We start from the raw sequence: 27005 nt of genomic DNA, 5'->3' as shown, positions 1-27005 counted from the left end.
AGTCATAATATTAATTTTATTATATTTTAACTTTTTTTTGTCAGTGGTCATGGGCTCTAGCCAAGTTACTAATTTTTCAGAAATTATTTCGGATGTTTTAGAATTAACATGACAATTTGTGTTAGATTCCAATATAAACAATATTTTTTCTGAACCCTTATGATCCACTGATCACAAAGCAAAATGTAACATTGCATAAGATGGAATGAACTTCCGGTTATGACGTCATCAATATGGCCACTATCTCGAATTTCAAACAAGAGGCCCAGAGGTAGGGATTTGTATGCAGGAATTGAAAAAATAAGATTTTAAGGCGACTAAATTTAGGATAAACTCTTTTCTCGACATTTTAACCGACTCCTTCTCTTGTAAACTAGGTGTCCGACAGGGAGATAATTTGAGTCCTAACCTGTTCAAAATATTTCTAAATGATCTACCTAAATATTTGGAAGACTCTCAAGATCCAGTCTACCTTCAGTCTTCACCTCTTGATTGTCTGATGTACGCAGATGATGTTGTCCTCCATTCAGCCTCAGCTGCAGGCCTCCAGGAGAAACTCGATCTTTTAAATTCATACTGCACAGACTGGTGTCTTAATGTGAATGTTCAAAAAACCAAAGTGGTTGTATTCAATCATTCGGGTCGTCTGATCAAATTACCTTTTTCATTCCAGAACAATACAATTGAATGTGTCCACACTTATAAATACTTAGGATTGATATTCTCTGCCTCTGGCACTTTTTCAGCAGCCAGAAAAGAATGTTGAAATAAAGCCCAGAAAGCATACTTCAAACTCCGTAAAGACTTTTTATCATTTAATCCTTCAGTAAAAACTAGTCTGAATGTGTTCGACCATACAATCAATCCGATTTTGCTATACGGTTCTGAAATTTGGGGCTGTTTTGATACGAATGCACCAAGATTTAAAAGAAAATCGCCCACTCTAGATAATATCTACAACAATTGGGAAAGCGAGCTTCTGCATTTAAAACTTTGCAAATTTCTCCTTGGTGTACACAAAAAAAGTACGAACTTCGCTGTACGATCGGAACTTGGACGCTTTCCGATCCATTTTAATATAATCAAGGGGATGGGCATGTACTGGTATCATCTTGAACATACAGCGCACCAATTTCCCCTGCTACATGAGGCTGTATTATGCTCTAAATTATTATATGAAAACGGTAAATCTTCATGGTTCAGTTGTATCAATTCTATCTTTTCAATGACTAACACAAATAAGAGCATAATCAATAAATCTGAATATCAATTCAAACGCATTCTTATTAAAAGTCTTCGTGAACATTATATTAAAATGTGGCACACAACACGCAGTATGTTGAAGGATAGCAAGCTCTCAACTTATTGTCATTTAAAAAATAATTTTGGTACAGAACAGTATCTCTCATCTCTATCCAATTTCAATTCGAGACGATCTCTTACTAAACTCCGCATTTCCGCGCATAGACTGATGATAGAAGCTGGACGTTATTTAAAGATCCCTCGGGACGAAAGACTTTGTAAAAATTGTAATGACGGACACATAGAGGACGAAGTCCATTTTCTATTTGCCTGTGATAAATATAGAGCACAACGTCAGAAATTAATCAATGTATGCCATGACGTATGTCCAAATTTTTTACACTTAGATTCACTTAACCAATTTATATGGCTCATGAACAACGAAAACATGAGTATCCTCGTGCCTCTGTCTGATTTTATTTCACAGAACCTTCGTCGGTAATTATATAACTCAATTTCCCACTGAAACGACACAGCCACTTCTCGTTGTCGCTAACAGTTAGGAAGCTAACTATCAAATTGTATACATTTTAACTATCTATCTACTGCTGGTTGTATATCTACTATTATATAACCTTTATAGTTATCTAGTTATGAATTTCTAGTCATATAAGTGCGTTTTCACTTTAAAAGTTGTCCTGTATGATGTCTACTTTATGTAATATCATAAATGTTTTGTATGTAAATGCCCCGTGAGGGACCTTGATTGGTTTAATAAACATTGTCATATTGTCATTGTCTCTTTATAACTAACTTTCTTCTTCCTAACGTCTCCCCTGACAGCTGACTCTGGGTTCTGTCCTCTAGCCGACACACACCATAGTTTATAAAACTAGTTTCTACTCCTACTTAACATAAAGCGGATGAAGGGAGTGGGACGACTGGATTGTCCGTCTGTCAGTACATGTATAATGTGACCTTGTGGGTTGTGTTGGTTTTTGTCTTCGGTGGCATGTTTCTGGTGAAAAGTCAAGAGTTCCACAATAGAAGGAGACACCACAGTCTTCCAAAACACCCACTTTACACACGCATGACACCACATACACGGGAGGTCGTCCTTATATCATCCTCGGTACTCCAAAACTGACCAATAACATGCCTGCAGAGAATTACTCTGAAGATTTTAGAGGGAGCGACGCCCAACTTCAAAGCTACACTGTCAACCACAGTATACCGTTAGTCGATTTCTTTGAAGATATACATCAAAGAATAATATTACCTATGTCTTCCGTTGTCTTCCGGTTTGCCATGTCTATGACACCAGGGGTGGATATAACGTCAGTGATAGTAACCCATGGAAAATCGAGGACCCAGACTGTTAATAGGACGTAAACCAAACATTTTTTCCTGTAGTACAAGGCACAATGCAACAACAATGATTCATGAAGGGTATTTAATGACAGGTTTTGATGGTAGAGAAAGGTCGAAGTATCTTGAGAAAAAACACCGACCAGCGGTCAGAACCTGGCAACTGCTCCACATGGGAACTCGCGACTCAGTGGTGAAGGGTTTGTGGTAATATGTCGGGACATCTGATATAAAAAAAATCAACAGGCACACATTAGCATTGTACCTATTTACCCCATGGCATGATATCGTAAAAAGGCGACTAATTTTGGATTTTTACCGATTTTCTTCTAACTGACTTCGTCATGCCTAGGTATCGTCACCTTTACGCTATTTCACACTTTAAGTTCAGCGTTCGCACCTGTAAGAATGGCTCATGGCTCTTTGCTCTGATTGAGACACCAAGTCCATAGTCCTTTGGCATTTGGTTGAGCGCTCGCCGCTGTGAGGAAGGCTCTGGGTTATGTTCCCTGGCAGAGACTCACCAAAGTCTATAAAAGTGGTAGTTTCTGTTCCTACTTAGCACTCAGCATAAATGGAGTGGGACGACTGGTTCGCCCATTGTCAGTATAATGTGACCGGTTGGGATGGGTTGCTTGGTGTCTTCGAGGGCATGATTCAGTGATATAGCACTATAAAAAGGGCAACAGTTCCACTATACAAGAAGACACTACATGCATATACCGCAGTCTCCCAAAACACGCACCTCGCACAACATACACACAACACACCGCATACATGAGAGGCCGTCCTTACATGACCATAGCTGTTAATAGGACGTTAATTAATCAAACAAACAAATAAACAAGTCTGCAGGAGCAGAAACTATCACTTTTATAGACTTTGGTGTATTTAGGCCAGGGGACTGGTCCGACAAAACCCAGAGCCTGCCTCACAAGGACGAGTGCTCAAATAAAAGCCAAAAGTGAGGTGGTGTTAAGAGAAACGAAATTATTAGGAAGAACAAAGGTAATTAGGAAGAGGAGAAAAGATAAAAATCCCATATGCACTATTGGGCCTTTTTGGCTCCGAAATTCACTGAATTTTAGTTAGTCCATTCATAGATAAAATAATTTTATGAGAGTACACTAAGATTTTTGTGTTATATCTCCATAACATAAAAAAATCTATTCAAATTAATCCTTATAATTCAATTTACTAAAAAGATAATCTCTTCAATATTCAAAATTCATTTTGGGACTCTTTTGTCTATAAAATCATTACGCCGTCATCTCAGCCAATCAGAAGCAACGTTATAAACGACGACGCCATTTTTTCCTTTATGGGCTGATAAAGTAAATTTTTAAGCCAATGAAAATGCTGGTAACAAGCAAAATTGAATTATATGAAAATAAATTCCGGTTGCTACATGGGATGTTGTAATTTGGAGCCATATATGCCTAATAGTGCATATAGTCTTTTAGTCGCCTTTTACGATCATGCAATATGGGCAGTAACATAATTATGTTCGTTTTGTGATGTGTCTTTATCGACCCTAAGCGTAAACCATGAGCTGTCTCATGATTAATACAATTATTTCCGATGGTTTACATAAACATTGGGATCAGGTGCTCCAGACTAGATGCTCGTAATGCGGATTCAAACTTGTTCCTGTCTATGGGCTTTCTCCCGAGTGTCGCCAGCAATTTCCTATTTGTATCAGAACTTTGTTGGCCTGATATAAAAAGGCCGTGCTCGTCTTCGTGTAAAATTTCTGCTTCGTACAGATGATCCACCAGAGGAACAGCAACCAACTGCTTAACAAGACTGGTGTAATTCTGTCTGATATTCTCTCGCAAACAGTGATGTGACGAAGCGTTTTCTCGTAGCGTGACCTGGTAGTCATCACTGAAAAGTACTGAGTGGTCTATGGCCGATGATATGTCTGGGAATGTCAACTGGTGTTTAAGTTTGATCGTTTTCGTAGAAACAGGATGCTTGTTTGCTAACACTCCGCTTTTTTGTACACAGATCTCGGCCTTTGTCGGCGGGAGAACACGAATTCCAATTTTTGAGCGTTTAGATTCGAGACGACCGCATGTAGGTGAAATGCGTTTTGCTTCTTCTTTATACTTTTCTATCGGCATCCGACCTTGCATTAACTGTGTCTGAAAGTAAGGACTTTCTTTTGTTTCCAATGAAGACGTGTCATCAAAGTCTTTATTTGGTTTATGTATGTATTCCTTTTCTCTGTGTCTTGAACGAAGACCGAACGAAGACTCTAGATCTGTTCCAGAGAAGATTTTCTCATTTCCCCACGTACTTGTCTTCCCTATCGAAGGCACTAAAGATTCTATTTGTCTATCATCAGAAGCAAAAGGATTATGTAACCTGGGACGCTTTGTACAGACGTCTGGCTTTGCTAGAGGAGAAGTAGCTCTCCTCTTCCTTACTGATTCCGATGTTTTTGCAGCATTCTCTTCTTCTGTTTGGTTGAAAGGTACTTCGTCTCCAAGCGAAAAGCAAACTCTTGTTGAAGAAACAGTTCTCTGATTTCCCGGAAGTGCAACTGACGCTAATTCATTGTCTACTATTGACGGGTTAACCTCTTTACAAACCTCTTTTGTTTTGTTGGGCAAAAAAGTTCTCTGATTGACTGGTAGTACCATCCTAGTTTCTGCCCTTCCTCTATCAAAACATACATCCAACTTTTTTGCTTATTTCTTCGGTTTTGTTATCAGGCATATTATGTCCAGTGATAAAGCGATCTCCTGTTGGGAATATCGGTGTTGTGTATTTTGTTGTTTCCTTAACCCAATCGTTCAGCCGTTCTTTGTCTTTTGGCAAGATATTGTTTCCACCAATGAATGGTTGTTTGAACGACGCAACCGGTGATTCTGCAACAGATTCATCCTTTTCTTCTAAACAATAATTGTGTGCTCCTTCTGATGGTTGCTTCATAATCGAAAGAGGTGTTGCTGTAGGAGAGTTTAGCTGTCGATGCAAACATGTTGAAATAACAGATGTTGAATTTACACTTGACATGCTTGAACACTCTTCGTCGTCACTCTCATACCTAGCGTCGTGTTCGGCAACATCTATGATGTCGGCGGTTACTCCAAGCATGTCCAGAACCAGTGTTATTCCCCCTGATTGAGAAACCTGTTCTGTAATCTGCGCAGAGCCTGATCCTGCTGAATCGTGGTGATATTTCACTTTTCCTCCGTTTTCAACTTTGATTATTAATTTACCGTCACATGTGTTGAACTTCCCAGACTTTCTTACAAACGATTGAATTGAAGTACATTTTGATTGTTGCTGTTGTATCTTTGCATCAGTCATGAACATATATTCGCTAGAGGTACTCAGAAGTTTTGGACTTGAATGAGTCGCCAGCAGCGACAATCTATACTTTTTTATTGATGCTGAACATGGTTTCAATCTTAATGTGACCGATACAGCTTTTTCTTCTGTAGGATTGAGTTCAATACACGCAGTAGCTGATGGGTTTGGAATATGCAGTTTTGCCGCTGTTCTAGAGTTGTCAAAAAATTCAATGTTTTGACCATGAGTCGCATGAAATGGTACAGGAGTCATGAGTTCCGTCTCCGAATCTGTAAGACATAAAGAAACGAAAAGTTTGTGACAATCAGATATATTTGCGTACCAACAGTTAAATTTCGTTCTGGGCTTCTTCTATAAAGGATTCAATCTTTTCAACATAGCCTTATTGGAAAGTTGTGGAATGTCATATCACTTTCCAGCTAGGCTATTTGGTAGAATGTTCGACAACCTAGCCGCTTGGTTAACGCGGTCGAGAAAAGGAGGCAGAGTGAAAAATTCGACATCGTGACTAATTGGATGACACAATGATGACAAAATGGTATAGGTTATACGTTTTTTGTACTTACAAAGTCTAACAGACGCATCCCCGAACTGAATGTACACGGCCGCCCATATATTCATATCTGGTGGAATGTTCACCGTGTAAGGGATATCTCCACGAATGTACGTAAAACTGGAATCCGATCTCTCAAGGTAGACCGAACATTTCTTCTTGTACACATTTAATTCGGCTATAAAATCTATACTCTTTTTCAGATGCAATTCTTTTAAATTAGCCACACTATCGGGATTTTGGTTGAAAAATCCAACATGAATAATGGAGGTCCCTCTTACTGTTAATTTTAGTTGTTTACCGCAGACTAGTGGAAATTCGCTGAACACAATTCCACCCGAATACCGATCCTTCCAAGAAACGCTGTTCTTTTCTCGTGTCAAGACGACATTTTCACCTTTTACATCAGAAAACTTCATCGACAAAGCCATCGCACTAAAACATAAAGTTCCTCTATGTTTCTGGGTCGTTACTGTTGAGGAAATGGTCGAGTCTGAAAGAGCAACAATCACTGGTAAAAGAATATATGTATGAGGAACCATTACCACATATATGATTTCCTTGTCTACTTTTATACTAACATGAATCGCACATTTAAAGATATTTTATTTCGTCAATTACTCTGAAAAATTAAAGATAAATATTGATGCCAGTATTTTTTAATTCATCGGTTATGGAGAAATGTAACATACTCAATTGAAATAAAAAAACAACAATAGGGACACCAATTCGTTCGTAAAAATATCGTTTTTCGTTTACTTTTGCGAAATGAACTCTATTTGTATCTAATATTTAATCTCGATAGACACAAGTTAAATGAGAGTTATTACAAATACTTACCTGTTGGTATTATAAAGAATATGTGAAACAATGAAACAATTAGGACTTAAGTTTAGACTCCGCCAATAACATATGACGTAAAGTCTAAATGTTTTGGACAACTGTTTCATGATTTTGATGTCAGGTTAATATTTTTTTTTATAATTTATTTTTTATTTCATTTTCACGTGCAATATACCACATAATAAATAGATACTTGCATTCTTATTCACATTCAATATCCCTATCACACTCATTCTCAAAACATCTTACTCGTATCATCATCATCATTATCATCACATCATCAATCGTCACCATCAACACAACCAACATCGTTCCATGATTTTCATCATCATCATCATCATCATCACAACCATAATATATCTCATCATCATCATAACATCATCATCTTCATCATCAATATTATCATCACCACCATCATCTTTATCATCATCAACATAATTATTATCATCAACATCTTCATCTTCATCAACATTCATCCTCACATCGTCTTTATTATCTCATCATACTGTCATTTATCACACTTCATACTTTCATCTTATATTAATCATTCAAGAACAACCACGCTAATCCGTCCACACATAAAAAGAATCATACATACGCTCATGAAGGCGATTATTAGTAAGGTGAAATAGTAAATTAGATGTAAGTTAAGCCATATAGTATATATATATATATTGATAGAGGTATATTGCACTTATAAGTAAAGCAGAAAGAAAAGAAAGGAAAGTATAACAAGGAGGTAAGATAAAGCTTTAGAAAGGAGGAAGGTAGGCTAGCAGAATTGTGGTATTCGGCCATGTCAAAAACAACCTTAAATACTTAAAAAATATTTATATGTCTTTAAAAAATCATAACAAGTCAGCAGAATATATAATCAAAGAACACTGAAACAGACTTTGAGAAGAATCAGTTTTTTCCACTTACTCCACTCTGTATCAAATTTTTCCTTTTTTCCTTTTCCAATAGCAATGTATTTTTGAACATTATAATGGTCTTTTATTTTATTAATTAAAGAATTTAAATGAATTGAATTATGAAAGCATCTCATCTGTATAAATATATTGTTAAAGAATAATAATAATTTCTTTATCAACCTTATTTATTGGTGGATGATTATCAGAGATCAACCCAAATAGAAATGACTTTTTATTTACAGCAAAGGGAAGTAATAAAGCCTGTAAGAATGTTTCAAAACTTTGTAGTAATGACTGTACCTCAATATATTCCCATAAAATATGTATAATAGTTTCTCTTTCAGAATTACACAGTATACAAAGAGGGGAGGTAACCAGACCGATTTTGAATAAAAAAAGAATTTGTTGTTAAAATATGATGAGCCACTCGGAACAGAAACCACTGAAGCTTTGTATTCTTTGTGACCTGGAAAGGGATTTTATATATATTTGTCCAATCAGTATCATTCAAATCATCAAATATAAAGTTCCATTTTCTTTTACTAGATGGTGTTGTGTTATTTTTCATAAGCTTTCTGTAAAATATCTTTGAGCCTTTCATTTTAGGACACTCGAAAAATTATTTTAAATTTGATGGTGTAAAGGGACAGACAATTCTATTATTACTCAAATCCAAACCTGAAATCACCTTCTTAATGGCTGATGTAAAGCCGTGATATTGCAAAAAGTTTGTCACAATCTTGTATTTCTGTGAGAATTCATTTAAAGAATAAAAATCTTTCATTACATTAAAAATATTAACAACGCCTTTTTATACCAATTTTTATAAAAATAGTTTTTCCCCCAATACATATCTTTTTGTTATACCAGAGTGGTATTTCCCAAATTGACTCATTGTTTTAGTAGGTCAATGTTCAGTTACCCAAAGGCATGGAATTATTGTGTGAATTCCCAAGGGAGATAAGCCACGACACTTCTTAAAAAACTGGAGGCCAATTACACTCTAAAATATTACACATAAAATTGCTTCAAGGGTAATTTCACAAAGAATCAAAACAATTTTAGATAAAATTATCAATGAAGATCAGAATGGCTTTTTATCTGGTAGGTATATAGGTGAAAATATCCGCACAGTGTATGATGTAATGCAATATGTTGAAGATTTAAATATTCCAGGTATGTTGATGTTAGTAGATTTCGAAAAGGTATTTGACTCCGTTTCAAGGAGATTTATTGATAAAGTTGCAACTATTATAACTTTGGTCCAGAAATAAGAAAGTGGTTAAAATTATTTAACAATAATGTATATTCTTCAATTAATCAAGGGGGGAATTTATCGGAACGTATCAGTATTGAAAGAGGTTGTCGTCAAGGAGATCCAATAGCTCCCTACATTTTTATTATATGTGCGGAAGTGCTAGCTGCAAGAATTAGAAATAATAATCATACTAAAGGCATTGATGTAGATAATGTACCAATTTTGAATGTGCAATATGCAGATGACACTGGTTTGATACTAGATGGGTCAGAGAGGTCTCTTAATGAGTCTATATCGGAGCTGAATAACTATGCAAAAATTTCAGGTTTAAATATTAATACTAGTAAAACACAAGTTATATGGTTAGGGAGCTATAAATACAGTGATGTAACATATAGGCCAGATTTGAATTTACAGTGGGGGAAAAACCAGATTTACATTTTTTTCAGTTGATTTAGATCAGATACCAAAAATGAATTTTGACAAAAAAATTGTAAAACTCAAATCACTTCTTACTGCTTGGAAGAGGCGGAGCTTGACTCCAATTGGGAAAATCAATGTTATTAAATCATTATTGACATCGCAACTTAATTATCTATTTATAACTTTACCAAACCCACCAGAAAAATATTAAGCTACAATAAATTCTTTTTTATTTGATTTTTTGTGGAATGGTAAATGCCATAAGATCAAATCAGATGTTGTGATTCAAAATTATGCAGATGGTGGGCTTAAGATGATTGACTTGTATGCTTTCATTCATTCATTAAAGTTAGGATGGATTAGAAGATTATTCTCGTCTTCAGGCAAATGGTATCTGATCCTCAATATGATATAAATTTGTGGGAAGGATTATCTAAAATTGTGTATTTCCAGATGTCTTAATCAATTTTGGAAAGATGTCTTTAAAGCATGGGATAAATTAAATTATTCTGAAGATATGAGGCTAAATAGACAAGAGTGTATCCTCAAAACACCTCTCTGGTACAACAATGATATTAAAGTTGATAATAAATTTGTTTTTTTACTCCAATTGGTTTAGGTCAGGTATTTTAATTTTAAATGATTTGATGAAAAATTCTGACAATTTTACTTTTCTTTCATTTGACGAATTTATACAAAAATTTGGAATTGATACTAATTTTCTACAATACCATGGACTAATATTGTCAATAAAGCGCTATTTAATAAATATCGAAATAAAACCAGAGAAACTTTCATACCCTTTTATACCACAATTATTAGAAATTTTCTTTAAAAGCAAAGAGGGTGTGAAAGACTTCTATAAGTTTATACAACTTATATATAAGTTTCAACAACTCCAACAGGTACTAGAAAATGGAATTTGAACTTTAACTTCGATACAGAAATGTGGTTAAAAATATATACTCTTCCATTTAAGGTAACAAAAAATTCCAAATTGATATGGTTTCAAGTCAGAATTATTCATCATATATTAGTTACTAATACCTTCCTTCATAAGTTAGGAATAAATTCTAGTCCTTTGGGTACTTTATGTAATACAGAAAGGGAGACAATTATACATTGCCTATGGGAATGCAAAGAGGTGCAAACTCTGCTTCAAAATTTTGAAACTTTATTACATTTATTGTTTATTCCCTTTGCAAATAACAAAGATTCATTTCTTTTTGGAATAGTTTTACAAAATTGTAGCTCTGTTGACAATGAAATTTTGATAATTATGAAACTTTACATTTATGAAACCAGATGTCTTAGCAACTCTTTAAATATCAATGCTCTTATTAATGTAATTAAGGATAATTTTTTAGTTCAAAATTATATGTTTTTTGGTCAAAGTGACCATGTTAAAAGGCAATTTGAAATAGGCTGGAGGAAATGGAAACCTTTATTGGACCTTTGAGTATATACCTTTACCCTAGTCTTTCACTTAGTCTTTTACTACTGCTAACTTACTTTAATTTTCTTTTTTATCTTTTGTGGGGGTTTATGTAGCTGATCAGCACGATTCTTCAGAACATTTTTTTATTTATTTATTTTTATTTATTTTGTATAATATATTTAAACTGTAATATACGTGTATGTGTAACGGTACCTCCTCCTCCTCCTCTTCTTCCTTCTTCCTTCTTATCTTTCTTCTTTATTATGTCTGCTTGTCTGCTGTCTGTTGTCTGTCTGTCTGTATGTATGTATGTGTGAGTGTGTGTGTGTGTGTGAGAGAGAGAGAGAGAGTGAGAGCATGTATATATGTGCGTTATGGTTGGCTATTAATGGCTAATATATATTTTTATAGATATATCTATATGTGTAAATGTATATATGTTATGGTGCTGTATATGTTCTGTTATGCTAAGTATTTGTGTGTTATGCAATGCCAAAGCCATGATGCTTATGCATATGTATGTACACATATGTTTTGTATTATGCATGCATCATGCAGGAGTGCATGTATGCATGTATGAGGGTACATATGTACACATGTGATGTTAGAGTTTGTTTGTATGCATATACCTATGCATGCATGCACGTATGTATGTCTGCATGCATGTATGTGTATTGTGTCATGTTTGTACACATACATGCATATTATGCAGGTTAACACCATGGCATGCTATGTAATGTTTTATATATGAAGAATCATAACGTACAACTTGATGTTTTAAGTATTGTGAATGAGTGCGTATGCAAGTGTTTGTGTGTTGGTGTCCATTTATATATACTGTGTAAAATGTTTGAAAATAAAAAAAATAAAACAAAATTGATCATCATTCATGTTATCTTGAACCACATCTCTCTTGATTTTATCTGACCCACCATTCCATAAGAAATGAAACGGAATTGAGTTTATATTCTTTAGAAAAAGTTCGTTTGGATTTGGAAGCGAAATAAAAAGATGATTAAGTTGCGATACAAGCAATGACTTAATTATATGAATTCTGCCTATTGGGGTCAAAGACCTTCTTCTTTTGATCAGAGACTTAAGTTTAATTATTTTTTTATCAAAGTTCAACTTTGGAATTTCATGGAGGTTCACGCTGAACTCAATTTGTTTCTACCCCACTGTAAATTTAAATGTGGTAAAAATGAGTCCTGGCCATACTTTTTGCGACCTATCCAAAACTACTTGAGTTTTTTCTATGTTAATTTTCAAACCTGAAAGTTTTGAATATTCGTCCAATTCATTAATTGCCCCAGCCAAAGATTTTTCGGATCCATCTAATATAAGTGAGGTGTCGTCTGCAAACTGTGATACTGGTATTGGACAATTATCAATATCAATACCTGTAATATTATCATTATTTCTTAATGGTAATGGCCAAAATTTCTGCACATAGTATAAACAAGTAAGGAGCGATTGGATCTCCGTGACGACAGCCTCGTTTAATATTAAGAGAAGAAGACAAATTACCAACTTGATTAACTACTGAGAAAGCATTCCTATGTAGAGTTTTAACCCAAGACAAAATACTGTTACCAAAACCAAATTTTTTTTTAAACTTTTTCAATAAAATCCCATGATACAGAATCAAAAGCTTTTTCAAAGTGTATCATTAATAACATACCAGGAATATCGTGTTCTTCTGCATAATGCATTATATCATAAATCAACCTAATATTTACCCCCATGTATCTACCCGAAAGAAATCCTGTTTGATCGCTATCTATCAATTTATCCATAACACTTATAATTTTATAAGCTACAGTACCTGATGCAATGTTGTACACAATATTCAATAATGATATGGGCCTCAAATTTTTTATGGAATGTTTCGGTTTGTTAGCTTTTGGAATACATGTAATAACTCCTTGTCTTTGAGTTATAGACAATTCTCCCATTCTATACCCATAATTAATTGATCTGACAACAAAATGACCTATCTGAATCCAAAAACATTTAAAAATTTCAGATGTAAATCCGTCAGACCCTGGACTTTTGTTATTCTTCATGTGTTTTGAAATTTTATCTGCTTCTTTATAAGTTATCTCCCCTTCTAAACTATTTGATTCAATTTGCGATAATTTTGGTACTTTACAATTTTCGAGAAAAAGTTCTAAATTTATATTTTCCGGTGAATCATATAATTTCCTATAAAAACTGCTTACTTCTTCTAAAATGTCATCCTGTTTTGTTATAACACCGTTATCTGTAAACAACTAAGGTATAATTTTGGACGTAAAATTTTTGTTCTCTAGGCTAAAAAATAGTTTGTAGGCTTTCCCCCTTCTTCTACCCATCGTAATCTAGAGCGAATTATACTACCCTTAATTTTTTGTAATCTGATAGACTGTAATTCCTTTTTCTTCATGTCTAATTCTTCTATATTAACATTTTCTTCAACTTCCATGTTTTCAATTAGTTTTTTAAGATTATCCTCGCAAATATTCAACTGTTTTTTCTTGTAAGACGAGTAAGAAATAGTTTTCCCTCTAATTTCCATTAGCAATGTCTCCAAAAATAGCTGATCATTTATTACAAGAGGCCCAATGGCCTTAACGGTCATCTGACTTCCGTGGCAATAATCATATAGGTAATCAATAAGATATAGTGTCACGGTAGCCATCTTCGATTTGGGATCAACCAGAGATGTAACAACACTTTGTCGGGACCATGTCAGGATCATCTCTTGCAAATTTCAGTGAAATCGCACCGGTAGAACTTGAGAAGAAGTTCAAAATGCATTTTCAAGATGGCGGCTGTGGCGGCCATCTTGGATTTCAGATCGATCCGAAAAATAACAACACTTTGTCGGGACCATGTCAGGATCATTTCATGCAAGTTTCAGCCTAATCGCACCTGTAGAACTTAAGAAGAAGTTCGAAATGTGTTTTCAAGATGGCCGCTGTGGGGGCCATCTTGGATTTCGGATCGACCCGAAAAGTAACAACACTTTGTCGGGACCATGTCAGGATCATTTCAGGCAAGTTTCAGCCTAATCGCACCTGTAGAACTTGAGGAGAAATTCGAAATGTGTTTTCAAGATGGCCGCTGACCCTTCGGAAATTAGAAATTATTTTGAAAATGTGTACAAAATCTGTGGGATAAACCATTCTATACTTAGTGAATTGTATTTTTTATTTCACATCAATAATGAAAATACTATGAAGAAACGAACCTGTTGTTAAGAAGTAACGCTATAACTGTATATTACCACTGTAACTTTGTGTTCTTAGTCTGTGCAAAGGAAAGTGTTTCTACGTTAAATGATTTTATTCCATTCCGTTCTTCCAGTAGATGTACTATCATTTTCCTATTAAATACTGCTGAAATGTGTTGTTCCTTTCATATATCTTTAAATAACCCGGTGTTAGTTGATGTAAATTCACATTAAATACTACTAAAACCAGGAGAACTAAACCTAGAATTGTCTCCTCATTGTAGTTTTTGCGTTCAGTATTAAATTCGTTAACTTGAGTTTTACTGATACATTGTTAATATTGAAATCAGCTATGTTTCCCAGGTACTAGAAGAGCAGCTTTCTTATTGATTCTTAGAATGCATGGTGTCTTAATATAAAATCCCAGAGTTATTATCAGCATATTGTGAGAGTGGAGAGCAGTGATCCGCCATTACCACCACTTTTATTCTTGATATTTGATTAGATTGACAGCAATAATTAATAATTTAGTTTAATATTCATCCAGGATATATCAACGTTGTAACCATGACCTCTGATAATGCTGACACACAGGGGGCCAGTTCAATAAAATGGATGTTGTCATACATTTTTTGTATTTGGTGGATGGACTAGTGAATAAACAGTCATGTGATTCTTTTTTTCAGAAAATACCGGTTTTAAAAATTGTTAAAAAAAAAATTGGATATTTACAATAGAATCTCTTTAATAGTTAATATCCCGATTTTTAATACTAGTTTTTAGTAAATTTCCCGATTTTTTAAGTATTTTTTCAAACCTCACGTGATTTTTTTTCCTGACAGTAAAGTACGTATACTCACCAGTCCATCCTCCAAATGCAAAAACTGTATGACAACATTCATTTTCATTCACCTGACCCCCTGTGCGCTGACACAAGTACTACAGCCATGTTTAGTGATTATACACGACATACGACTTGCTCCGTAGTAACTTACCTGTTCCTAGTATGCATTGTATATAGTACTTTCTGTTTCGGTTCGAGGAATTTACTGTGAGATATCTACTTTAAAAAGTGGGTTATGTACGAACTTGAGTTCTGTATAGACAGTATAACATAGTTTGGTAGTGTTATGCCGAAATGTGCTTTGTAAACATGCCATTGGCATGTAAACAGAAAGTTAAAACAGTCATATTTCTTCAAATTGATAATAACAGTTATTATTTGTTCCTTACCTGTACACAGATTTGATAATAATATAAACTAAATCATGTGGTGAACGGATAACGATGACCTAATACACATAACCCACACATACATTCGTCCACAATAGTGATAAGCTTTCGCATTGTTTGTATAAGTGTTAATGGCTTTGTAAATATCATAAGTGCATTGAAATGCATTATAGATAAGGTTTTAGCTATGATTAATAAACATTTTAAAAGTTGATTAAGATTTATAAATCTGGCTGTAATTAGCAATGTGAATATTACAATAATTATAATTATCTGTATCATAGTATAATTATAAATATGTCAGCATTAATTATGTTATTGTAAAAGCCGATTAATTATGACGTGAAATGGTGATATAAAAAGGTAAATATGAATACTTTTGTCACATCCATCTTGTTTTATTTTATATGTTAATGTATAGGCCAAATAGAGCAGATGTTATTCAAAACCCGTATTTTATTTCGTCTAGCGTGGCGAAGAGTTACCATTATGTTCATTTATTTACATTACAAATATTACTTGCTCTGAGAAATAGAAGGACGATACCGATGACGTGTACCTGAATGCAGCCAGACATATATATATATGTACATGTATGTGTGCACATGTATTTACGTTAATGAAATTAGTGAATGTTAATGCGTGAAATTATTAATTGATTGTATTCATTAAAATAATAATCAAATTGGAGGAATTGTAAATGATATAAAAGCATAAATATTACAACGTTTATGGGGCAAATAGATATGGTCATCAGAATAGGATACCATGTAGTACATTGTTCACGTGTAATCACTGATAAATTTAAAATGGCTGCTCATTATGAGTTTTGCATACAATCGTAATATTGTTTATATAATGGGCATATATTTACTTAATAGATAAATGGTTTAATAGAATGTTCACAGTATAGGCTAACATTTGTGTTAGATTTCAAAATTGTGTAAAATACAAATATATACAAATATACGTACCATTAGGTTTACTTATATATGGATACCGGAAGTGCTAGCACCAAAATCCCCAGTGTATATAACTGAGCTGTCCCTGATTTGGACCGGCGCTGGTGGGGCCCGTAAAGATAGATAACTCATTTATATGCTTAGAGGAATAATATATGTCTATATATCTACCGTATAGAGATTTATATAAATGTGTGTTAAGTTAACCTGATTTATACAAAAATGATATGAGCAAATTATGGAATATATATATTATGTAGTGCATGTTGATATGTATCCAATATTATATATTTTCATTCGAGTTGCATGCATGTGTGGGTTGTAACACATCCGAGTTGCATCGAGACTTTACAAATAGAGTAATATACAGCGGAAGCTAAAATTTCGTATATTGTTGTAAACAATTTAAGTTTTGTCTATTTAGCATATTGTTGTGTACTTATTATACATCGTTAGTTTTGTACATAACTTGAGGTCATCGAGGATTCGACATTTTTGAGTTCCAGGTACTCGGGCTACAGATGAAAAGGGGGTCGTCTCAAATATTATTGTTTGTACATACGTTGTGAAAACTGTTTATGGCTCTGTGACAGCTTATTAACTACTCGACTAGAAACGCTTTATAATAACGTGTATAGAAATCTGACATACACACAGGTGTTATAATAAGACTGCAGTAAAAAGAAATACTTATTTACACCTACAAACAAGAAATGACCCCCATTTCAACAGTTGTCCTTGACAACATACTCAGTCAATCAACTTAAAAATAGGAAATGTCTAATAAGAATTCGATTCCTAATAATTTATCATGTGTGTGTGGTTTTTTAAATGGAAAACATGCAGTACCTAAATATTTCTATACAAAACAAAAACATAAAAGCAATAAATACTCCGAATGATTTAATGTTTTAATGATATGATCAATCAAATCGATTTACAAAAGATAATACATTTTGAAATAGTAAAATGTCATAAATAACGCTAAAACATCGCTACTGGAGACATATGAGAATAAATAAAATGTGATGGATATCAAATTTCGTAATACATTCAAACCTGCATTAGCGACCACCTCTGTATCAATACCTGTTTAATGAATCATGTTTTTGGGTCAATTTCAGCCCAATTTGACCTGTATATAACGCTCACTTGGTTATAAAGACCATTTTTCCTTGGTCTCTTGGATGGTTTTTATAGACAGGATTGACAGTATAACTACCTTACAGGGAACATTACGAAATGATCAGGATGTTTATTTACAAATTTCACAATAAAAATAACAATAAGATATACAAATTTAAATACAAAAAGAACAAGAGGTCCAAAGAGGCATTGGCGGTTACCAGAGTGCTGATACAGCGCACTGATTTACGTTTGTAATATGTATATAATGTCAGTCATGAATATTTAATACATAATTGCTATCCAATAAAGTGGATTATGGACTAAATAATATAAAAGGGTACCACTTCCCCGAAGAGGGGTTGTCGGATCCCAGTCGATTGAATCTTTTTTCTCTATTTGTTGAAGTTGAAAAGAAGATTTTTTTTTTAAGTTTAAACGGTTACATAATGTAAAACCCTATAGACCCCTGGGTGTCAGTCAGGGAAATTTTGTCATCAAGGTTCAACCGCCATTTCATACTGATAATTCTGACAATGATCGAATAATTCTCAAAGAGGTGTTTTCCCTATATAAAAGTATTCGATTTTACTATTTCTGAAATTTCAGAAGATATTTGAAATTTTAGTCAATTTTACCCGTTTTGGCCCCTTTCACAGTCCTTTGGAGTAGGGGGGGACATATAATTCAGAATTTTGATTGGCCTTATGCCTTAGATGGTTTGTGCAAAATTTCATGCATTTGCTTCAGCAGTTTTGGAGAAGTCAAAAATGTTAATTATTTACAGACACACGAGGTACGACGGACGACGCACTACGACAGACAAAAGCGATTAGAATAGATCATTTTAGACTTCGTCTCAGGTGACCTGAAAAATGGTGAAATTGGCACCATCCATGACTACATAGTTTCTCTGATACACGGAGGAGTACATTACATGAACCATGTAAGAAGAAATCATAAGGTCACGCTTATGTGAGAAAACGCTGACGTTTTTTGCTTATTATTCGATTCACAATCATTACGGAAAATCTTAATTGAGGGATGGTAAAAATAGAGTTGTCACTGGTAAACGTTAACTATTCAAGTGTGTTCAGAATGGCGAGTGTTCTCATAAGCCCTACCACAACAAGACAATTTTCTAAACAGCATTCAATATGGAGTTTAGAAGTCGCTCGTTTTGAGGTAAGTGTCGATTCCATGAGTAATGAGTCCCGTAGCACATATTTACAATTACCGTGACAAGTCATACATTTGATTTAAATAAAATTTGATATAGATTATATAAATGACTTTCGAATGACCCAACAACGAAACCCAAACAAATACAAAAATAACGCGCTTTGTCCCCCAAAATTGTTTACGGAGAAACAGTCTGTGGTTTCTGTGATCATGTGTGTCACGGGGCTTATTTTTGCTGATGAAATCGATACTTTCTTGAACCATAAACTTTAACCGGTGTATTTAGTATATTTCCTCCATAACACCCCTATTATATTGTTGCGACTCCGTGTCAGCCAATCAAACGGTGACGTCATTTTTATGTCGCTAAAACAACTTTTCAGGCAACCATACAAAATGGTATATTTATATATAAATGACAAAATAAATATCAATATCAATCGGTACAGGTAGGGTCCGAGGCACAGGAGGAAATGGTGGGATCGAACGCCTCCCCAACTTGACAGTTTCCTTCGATAGGTGTTGAGATGAAACACATGTAGTATTTGCGACAGTTGTTTGGAAATGGAAGCAGTACCTCACCAAAGCTCGTCACTCCTTCACAAGGTACTACAAAAGGATAAAGGAAATTTAGGTAAAAAACGCTGAAATAATAAAAAAATCATTGCACAGTCGTATTCATCCAATTAAGATTTTATCTCCGTTTAAATTGGTGTTATTTGTATGTCTATATATAACTTCATATATATCATATATATTTGTATGCCTATATATCGTTGATAAAAAGTGTATAACCAGGCTAACGTAAGTAGGACTTGTAACTCGTACAAATTGGCGTTTAGCCTGTAAATTTTGACAAAATATCCAAAAAAAAATACGTTAACAAAATAAAAAACTAACTAGAGCTTAGGCAAGGCAATACACACTACACACCGCATTTATGGGAGGCCGTCCTTACATGACCATGGCTGTTAATTAACGGACGATAATTAATCAAACAAGCAAGTTTATCTTTTACCGGAAGTTATAACCGTGGTTGTTGACAGTGTTGTTGTAGTCATAGATGTTGTGGTGGTAGGTGTGGTAGTGGATACGGTGGTTGGCGATGTAGTGGTGTTGGCCGCGGTAACAACAGATCGTTCTATAGTGACGTTGTCTTTGTCTAACAATAGGGTACCAATCATGAACGCCGGCTGACTACCGTCCGAGGCACGTCTGGCATACTCCTGCAGGACATCTTTTATGTTCTTCTCCAATGTAGAAATCTGAGGTCCATCGAAAATCAATGTCACGACAACTTCATCCGGAGTCTCTCTGGTGATTTGCAGGAAATAAAACGATTTAAAAAAGACATAAAATGTGTCATTACAATGAATAATTAAACAATGATATGAACCTTTTTTGTCTTTCTACGTCTCGTTTTTAAAAAAGAAGAACGGGAAAAGTAAAATAAAACAAAAATGTGACAATATCGACCAGTCACCACCGCTGGTCGACGCTTTTTCTCTGGGTACTCCGGTTTTAGTCCACCAACAAACCTAGCACGTCCTTACATGACCCTGGCTGTTAATAGGACGTTAAACTAATAAAACCAAAAACCAAAACAATCTGAAAGTATATGAAATACAAACTAATTCAAATACAATTTGACTAATACAATTTTCACATGAAAAAGACATATTTTAGGTTAAGAATATTTTACAGAAACAAACATACATATGTTGCGATATGGAAACTTACCTAAATTGTAGTAAAATGGAGGAAAGGAAATCATCCATGTAGCTTTTACCGCTGTACAACGTGTTCAGCTGATGACAAAACAAATTTAACATGATCAAATCTTCTTCTATCAAAGGGTAAATGTATACATTAGCAGATTGAACAATATTGAAATCTTAATGATTAAACAATACACATGATTGATGCGGATTTCAAGTTATCATTTTGCATTTATGCATATTTTTAAAAGATCGATCTGGAACATTAAACATCAAAAGTATTGCAGTGAAAAAAATGGTTCAAAAGTACTTCACTTTATTACAAACACGATTAGAACAAATTCATGGTTATAATGTTATACTTTTTATTCCGAAACAAGGTTGATACAAGGTTTTGTAATGCTGTCTAGAATGTTTGATGTGTAGAAACTTGTTTTCGTGGTTGCTGTGAAACAACGAATAAAAAACAACGAATTTTGTTTTTTATAATAGTTTGATCCATTGACAAACCACGAATATTTCTATCCACGAAATAATGTTAAAGCTCCAAACCATGATCCTTTTTCAAATGTTTTTGAAATAAAATGTGTTGCCATTGAAACCACGAAGGTACAGACGGATATTTCATGTTCTACAATATATGTATAACGATCTATGTTTGTAACGAAGTACCTCCACCGGAAGTTCGTTATAAGTGTGCTTTATTGTATATCGTAACGTACCTCAGTCACAAGTGGGACCGCCAGTGAGGAGAACTCTGTTGTGGTCCTATCGGCTAGGGCAGCGGTGTAGGTCATATTTCGAGCTTGGAAAGTCACTACGAACTCCGTAAACACTAAATAGACCACATCAATGCTTTACAATGGTTGTATGTCCTAATGTATTTTTCTTTAGTGCTCAAATAAATGGCGCAAAAGCAACATTACTAGGCATAAAATTCTACTATTATACAATGATGTTGGTAGGTAAAATTTATTATTTTTAGTATCCAATATACATTACCGAACAACTAGAGAAAAAATGTTAATCAAAAGTTAACTTTTTTACATGAACATACCAACCGAAACGGCATTTATTTTCTTAAAATGGTAATTTTAAAGGGAATTGATGATTTTTGTAAGTGTCGCAAAAGTTGTAAGCTCACCGATCATTTTCATAACGCGGGTCGACTTATATTTCCCGCCACCGTCTTTATTTGATTATACCATATCTTAGTCAATTCGAACCATTGTCCATTACCCTTAAGGCCATTAGAAGTCAGTCTCGACCGATTTTGTTCCACATATCTAACTAATACTGACCGGCGAGGATGATATGGTTGATAATGTTGATTGCATTTTGACTATAATATACAAGTTCCTGCTACGAGTTGATTTTCTTAGATGGTTTTTGAAAAATCGAAAATATAAATACAGACACGACTACGGATGACGCACAACGTCGGACAAATGGCGATTAGACTTGGTCGTGTCATTATATTTAAAATAGATAACCAGAAGGATATAATTTAGTCGCCTTTTCCGACTTGGCCGTACCGATTCCTACTGGTGCTGGTGTTGTGAAGTCTGATATATTGACTGGCTGACCCATTCCATCCTCTGCCAGGTACACCAGTTCTCGGCCGATCTCCCACACCACCTTATCACCAAACACATTATTCCCGGCTTGGTTACTTATGGCGGTGATAATGTCCTGTTGTGTGACATCATCAGTTCCGTTAAATACTATCCTTAAGGTGAAATTTCTAGGCTGCATGACGCTGGAAAATAGTAAATATCATAAATTGAATTCATCTTCATGTTTCTTTAGATACACTGCAAATTCGCATTTTAATATTTAACTGCTTTTTTCACGACGATTTATATTCGCGATCGCGACGTTCTAAGTTAAACTTTCCTGTATGTAAAATATTTTTGCGACGATTTATTTTTTCGATTTCTTACCGTCCGCAAAGTACGCAAAAATTGATCGCACGCTAAAAAACTGGTTTACAATACCTAAATTAACCATTTCAAAAAATGTGTCAATAAACGAAAATACGTAAAAGGAAGCCATCCATTAAGAAAGCAGTAAAATGTATGTATTGCTTTCCCTAAAAATGTTCAGGTATAGTCATCGCTAAGATATCTTTAAAATACTCAACAAGTTTTGATACTTCGAAATATAAGGAAACATTCAATGAAAAATAATGCATTTTTACAAAAACCACTTCCTATATCCTAGTTTTAAACGAGTAAATTTAGTAGTGTTCAAATGGTACTTTCCTACTCATTTCACAACTATGAGCCTTACTTGACTGGCTGTAATTTGCATCCGTAATAACGATCGTTGAGTGCTGAGGCCGTGGATATAAAATCATCAATCTGTAAATAAGTAAATAACAAAATTATAAAAGGATTTTATGATACAAATTTGAAGTTACAAAACCGGTCGTTATAGACAGGCGGTCGTTATATACGGGTGGTCATTAGAGCAGGTTTGACTGTATTTAATCAAGGGCAAATGTCAACGGCAGCTAATATAACCGAATACTTTATCACGTGAATGAGTGAACGATCCAAAACGGTCATGATTAATAGTTTGACATAATTGGATATTAAAAAGAAGAAATAAAAGCAGAAAATTAACGTTATCTTGCATTCATATTCAAAAGAAGAATGAAACAAAACATACATTAACATGAATTATGAAATAGGGCAGTTCTTACGTCTTTACAGAATAGTAGCTCAAAGTCTTTCCATAGTGTAAGGTTCGGGCCGGTGTTAAAGAACTCAAAGTCTGTATCGAGCAGAACAGCATCTGAAATGACACCAAATGCCAAAAATATACACAAGTAGTCATCAGAACCGTAAAGCAATTTACCAAGAACTATTTGCAGCATTACGTCTCGGGGGATGAACTTTTTATAATTTCGTGTTACAATGGTGTGGTCATGAAAATTTCCTTTGATAAATAATAACCAGTAGACAAACCATATAAACTCTTAAAGCCATATCGCGAAATTCCGGTTCCCAAAAATGTATTTTTCCAGCTTAGGTCTAAATGGCGAAATGTTTGGCTAGCGAATAAATCGGCTACACAGTATTAGCTGGGTATGTAAAGACATCTTAGACTATAGAAGAAACCAGGTGTTCAATGAAAGCAGGCGTCTCCTGCTTTATCAACGACCCCTATATAATAATCTAGGTATTGGTACAATACAACAATAAAAGTCTGATTTCATTTTTTCATACATATCTTTGTCAACCTACTTCTCGGAAATCCCGAAAAGCCATGATCATACGACGAATATAAGAATGTAACCCTCCTTATTGTCCCTAGATTAGTCCTGGCGACTAAATATAAGAACCTACATGAACGCGAGGGTTAACTTAACTTTTGGAACTCTACATTGACGTTGACACATATTGTGTTAAATAGTTAATAATACAAGATGTTTAACATATCTTATACCGTTTAGCCGGTTATTTACGTGGAGCTGCATTATCGCCATTCTAAGTAAAAACGATAATACATTTTAATTCATCGGTTTAAATTTGCACGATATGACTTTCGGATATACACGATTTATCTGTTACTCAATATGTCGCGAATCGAATTTTCGCGATAATAGCAGAGTACCGCTGAAATCGCGAAAGTAAATTGCAACATATCATTGTTTCAGTTCTCACCGACTTACCGAATGAAATCATCCCCCATGAGGTATGAAAGACCAACAATGGGCCTAGGGTACGGCTATAGTAGTCGTAGAAGACACTAAGGGCTGTACCTCCCTTAATCAGGCTATAGAAATCCAGGCTCGTCACGTTATACGTCATGTTCTCCGAGTCAAATCTCAGGGAAAACTCAACGACGGGGGGAAGTTCGCTGTAATACAGGGTAAAGATAACTTCATTTTTTTAAATAATATTTTTATGTCGACTTTAATTCATTTTAGATATGCAAATAACAACATCGCATAATAATATTCGTTGATAAGGACAGGTAAGAAAAACCTGTCTTAGCAGCCACCTCTGTAGAAAGACCATCTGCTTAAGGCCTCTTTTTCAGGCTTCCAAATGATCAATTGCAATCAACATACCGGTGTACCATTGGTCTCTTGGGTGGATATTGAAAGAAAGTGAAAAAAACGAAAATGTCTACGCAGCTAAGAATTTAAGCTCTACAGTGAGTTTAAATCTATTACAAGATTTTTTCAGACCTCATTATTTTATATACCTAAATCGGACATCCATGCACTCCTTGAAGTCACCGGCCAGGGTACTGTCCGCCATTACGATGCTTGTAATCTGAAATGAAAGCCACAGTAAAAATTGTTCTGATTTAATAATGCAATCACAGTAATTAAGCATGAAACTTGAATAACATAGTTTTTGGGTTATAGATCCATAACATACAAAGCAAGTTTTTACTTATAACTCAATCTTATGTCTTGAATTTCTTAAAGGACTTTTTCATTAAGAAATTGTTACGCCATGGAATTAGCCAAATGGTGGTATCGTTATAAACCGCGACATCAATTTTCATGTCACGAAACTTTAAGCCAGTGATTTGTATGAATTTATTTGTTCGTTTAAGGAAGATTGAATTATAATTAGACAGAATGATTGTTAAGCATGTACAGTAATCATGTCTATTGATGGCACGATATTTGATAAGCTACTTGAGACGAATACAAATTATGTATTTCATTAAAACACACAAAGCGCGAGCGGATCGCTGAAAAAAAAACAGTCACGACATTATTGCGGACTGGGTTTCTATAACACGTAGTGCAAGCATTTATTTAAACAGGAGGCTCATGGGCCTTAACGGTCATCTGACTATTAGCACAATACAACGTAGTCGTTTAAAGATTTTAGCCAATTTGTCCCCCGTGACCTTAAATGAAAGTCAAGGTCAATTATTTAAAAAAAAACTTGGTAGCCCTTCATCAAAGCATACTGCAGGCCCAATATGAGTACCCTGTGCATTTTGGTTCTTGAGAAGAAGTCGTTTAAAGATTTAAGCCTTTTTGACCCCTGTGACCTTGAATGAAGATCAAGGTCAATCATGTGAACAAACTTGGTAGCCCTTCATCCCAGCATGCTACAGGCCCAATATCAGGTGTCTAGGCCTCTTACTTATTCACAAGAAGTCGTTAAAAGATCTTTGCATATTTGACCCCCGTGACCTTGAATGAAGGCCAAGGTCAATTATTAAAAAAAACTTGGTATCCCTTCATCAAAGCATACTGCAGGCCCAATATGAGTACCCTGTGCATTTTGGTTCTTGAGAAGAAGTCGTTTAAAGATTTAAGCCTTTTTGACCCCTGTGACCTTGAATGAAGATCAAGGTCATTCATTTGAAGAAACTTGGTAGCCCTTAATCCCGGCATGCCACAGGACCAATATCTGGTCTCTAGGCCTCTTAGTAATTCAGTAGAAAAGGTTAAAATATTTTACCCTATTTGACCCCCGTGACCTTGAATGAAAGGCAAGTATATCTATTTTAAAAAACTTGGTAGCCCTTCATCCCAGCATGCCGCAGGCCCAATATGAGTACCCTTGGCCTTTTGGTTCTTGAGAAGAAGTCGTTAAAAGATTTTTTCCTTTTTGACCCCTGTGACCTTGAATGAAGGTCAAGGTCATTCATTTGAACAAAATTGGTAGCCCTTCATCCCAGCATGCTACAGGCCCTATATGAGTACCCTGGGCCTATCGTTTATTGAGGAGAAGTCGTTTGAATGAAAAGTTTACGCCCGGCGGACGGCGCACGACGACGGACGGTGCATGATGACAATAAGTTATCCTGACACTTTTGGTCAGATGACCTAATAAATGTTATTTAAAAAGATACAATAAATATTTGTTTACCTTGCAAGAAGCAAGGATTAAAGATATAGAACACAATGAAACTGTTCAAAAAATATGTCACTATTGATGGGCAGATCACAGTCACACAATTTGTGAAAATAAGTATCTCGCAATAGTAAAGTGTTTACAGTAACTATTTTAAAATTTACTGTTATTTCATGGACACATATAGACGTGACATCATTGTTGAACACTTACAGCTGTACAGAGCGGATTAGCAAGCTGTTTATATGCCTCAGACTGCGGATCAGCGAGATCCGGATTCCATAATTGGTTGATGACTTGTAAAGTGAGAGGGACGTCAATATAGCCCGTGTAATTGGAGAAGTAGACGGTATAGCCCCCTAAGTTAT

The 27005-nt window shown here is 34.8% G+C and overlaps 2 protein-coding genes across 2 annotated transcripts; both read right to left on the bottom strand.

The window, feature by feature from the left end:
• Positions 1-802: 802 nt before the first annotated feature.
• LOC138307222 (uncharacterized) lies at positions 803-16862 on the bottom strand. The gene is given in 4 exon segments (XM_069247855.1): positions 803-5285; positions 5287-6203; positions 6501-6980; positions 16785-16862. Coding segments are annotated over 3 exon segments (2424 nt in total). The 5' UTR covers positions 6919-6980; positions 16785-16862; the 3' UTR covers positions 803-4196.
• Positions 16863-17670: 808 nt separating this feature from the next.
• LOC138307675 (uncharacterized) lies at positions 17671-24654 on the bottom strand. The gene is made up of 8 exons (XM_069248495.1): positions 24477-24654; positions 23505-23596; positions 23090-23160; positions 22333-22556; positions 21520-21632; positions 20820-20887; positions 20098-20393; positions 17671-19688 (listed from the first exon to the last, which is right to left on the bottom strand). The coding sequence occupies exons 1-8, from the start codon at positions 24613-24615 to the stop codon at positions 19516-19518; spliced, it is 1176 nt and encodes a 391-aa protein (XP_069104596.1). The 5' UTR covers positions 24616-24654; the 3' UTR covers positions 17671-19515.
• Positions 24655-27005: the final 2351 nt, after the last annotated feature.

Source organism: Argopecten irradians, chromosome 14 (genome assembly GCF_041381155.1).
Source record: "Argopecten irradians isolate NY chromosome 14, Ai_NY, whole genome shotgun sequence".
Classification (NCBI taxonomy): Eukaryota; Metazoa; Mollusca; class Bivalvia; order Pectinida; family Pectinidae; genus Argopecten; species Argopecten irradians.
Note: the sequence above shows the minus strand (reverse complement) of the source record. Positions and strands in the feature narration are given on the sequence as shown.

Bases quoted from the DNA above. Each gene is read 5' to 3' on its own strand.
- LOC138307675 (XM_069248495.1), bottom strand. From the start codon at position 24,615: ATGACGTATAACGTGACGAGCCTGGATTTCTATAGCCTGATTAAGGGA. The intron at 23,597-24,476 runs GTAAGTCGGTGA...GTGTCATTTCAG, and splicing joins ATGGGGGATGATTTCATTCG to ATGCTGTTCTGCTCGATACA. The intron at 22,557-23,089 runs GTAAGGCTCATA...ACTATTTTCCAG, and splicing joins TGCAAATTACAGCCAGTCAA to CGTCATGCAGCCTAGAAATT.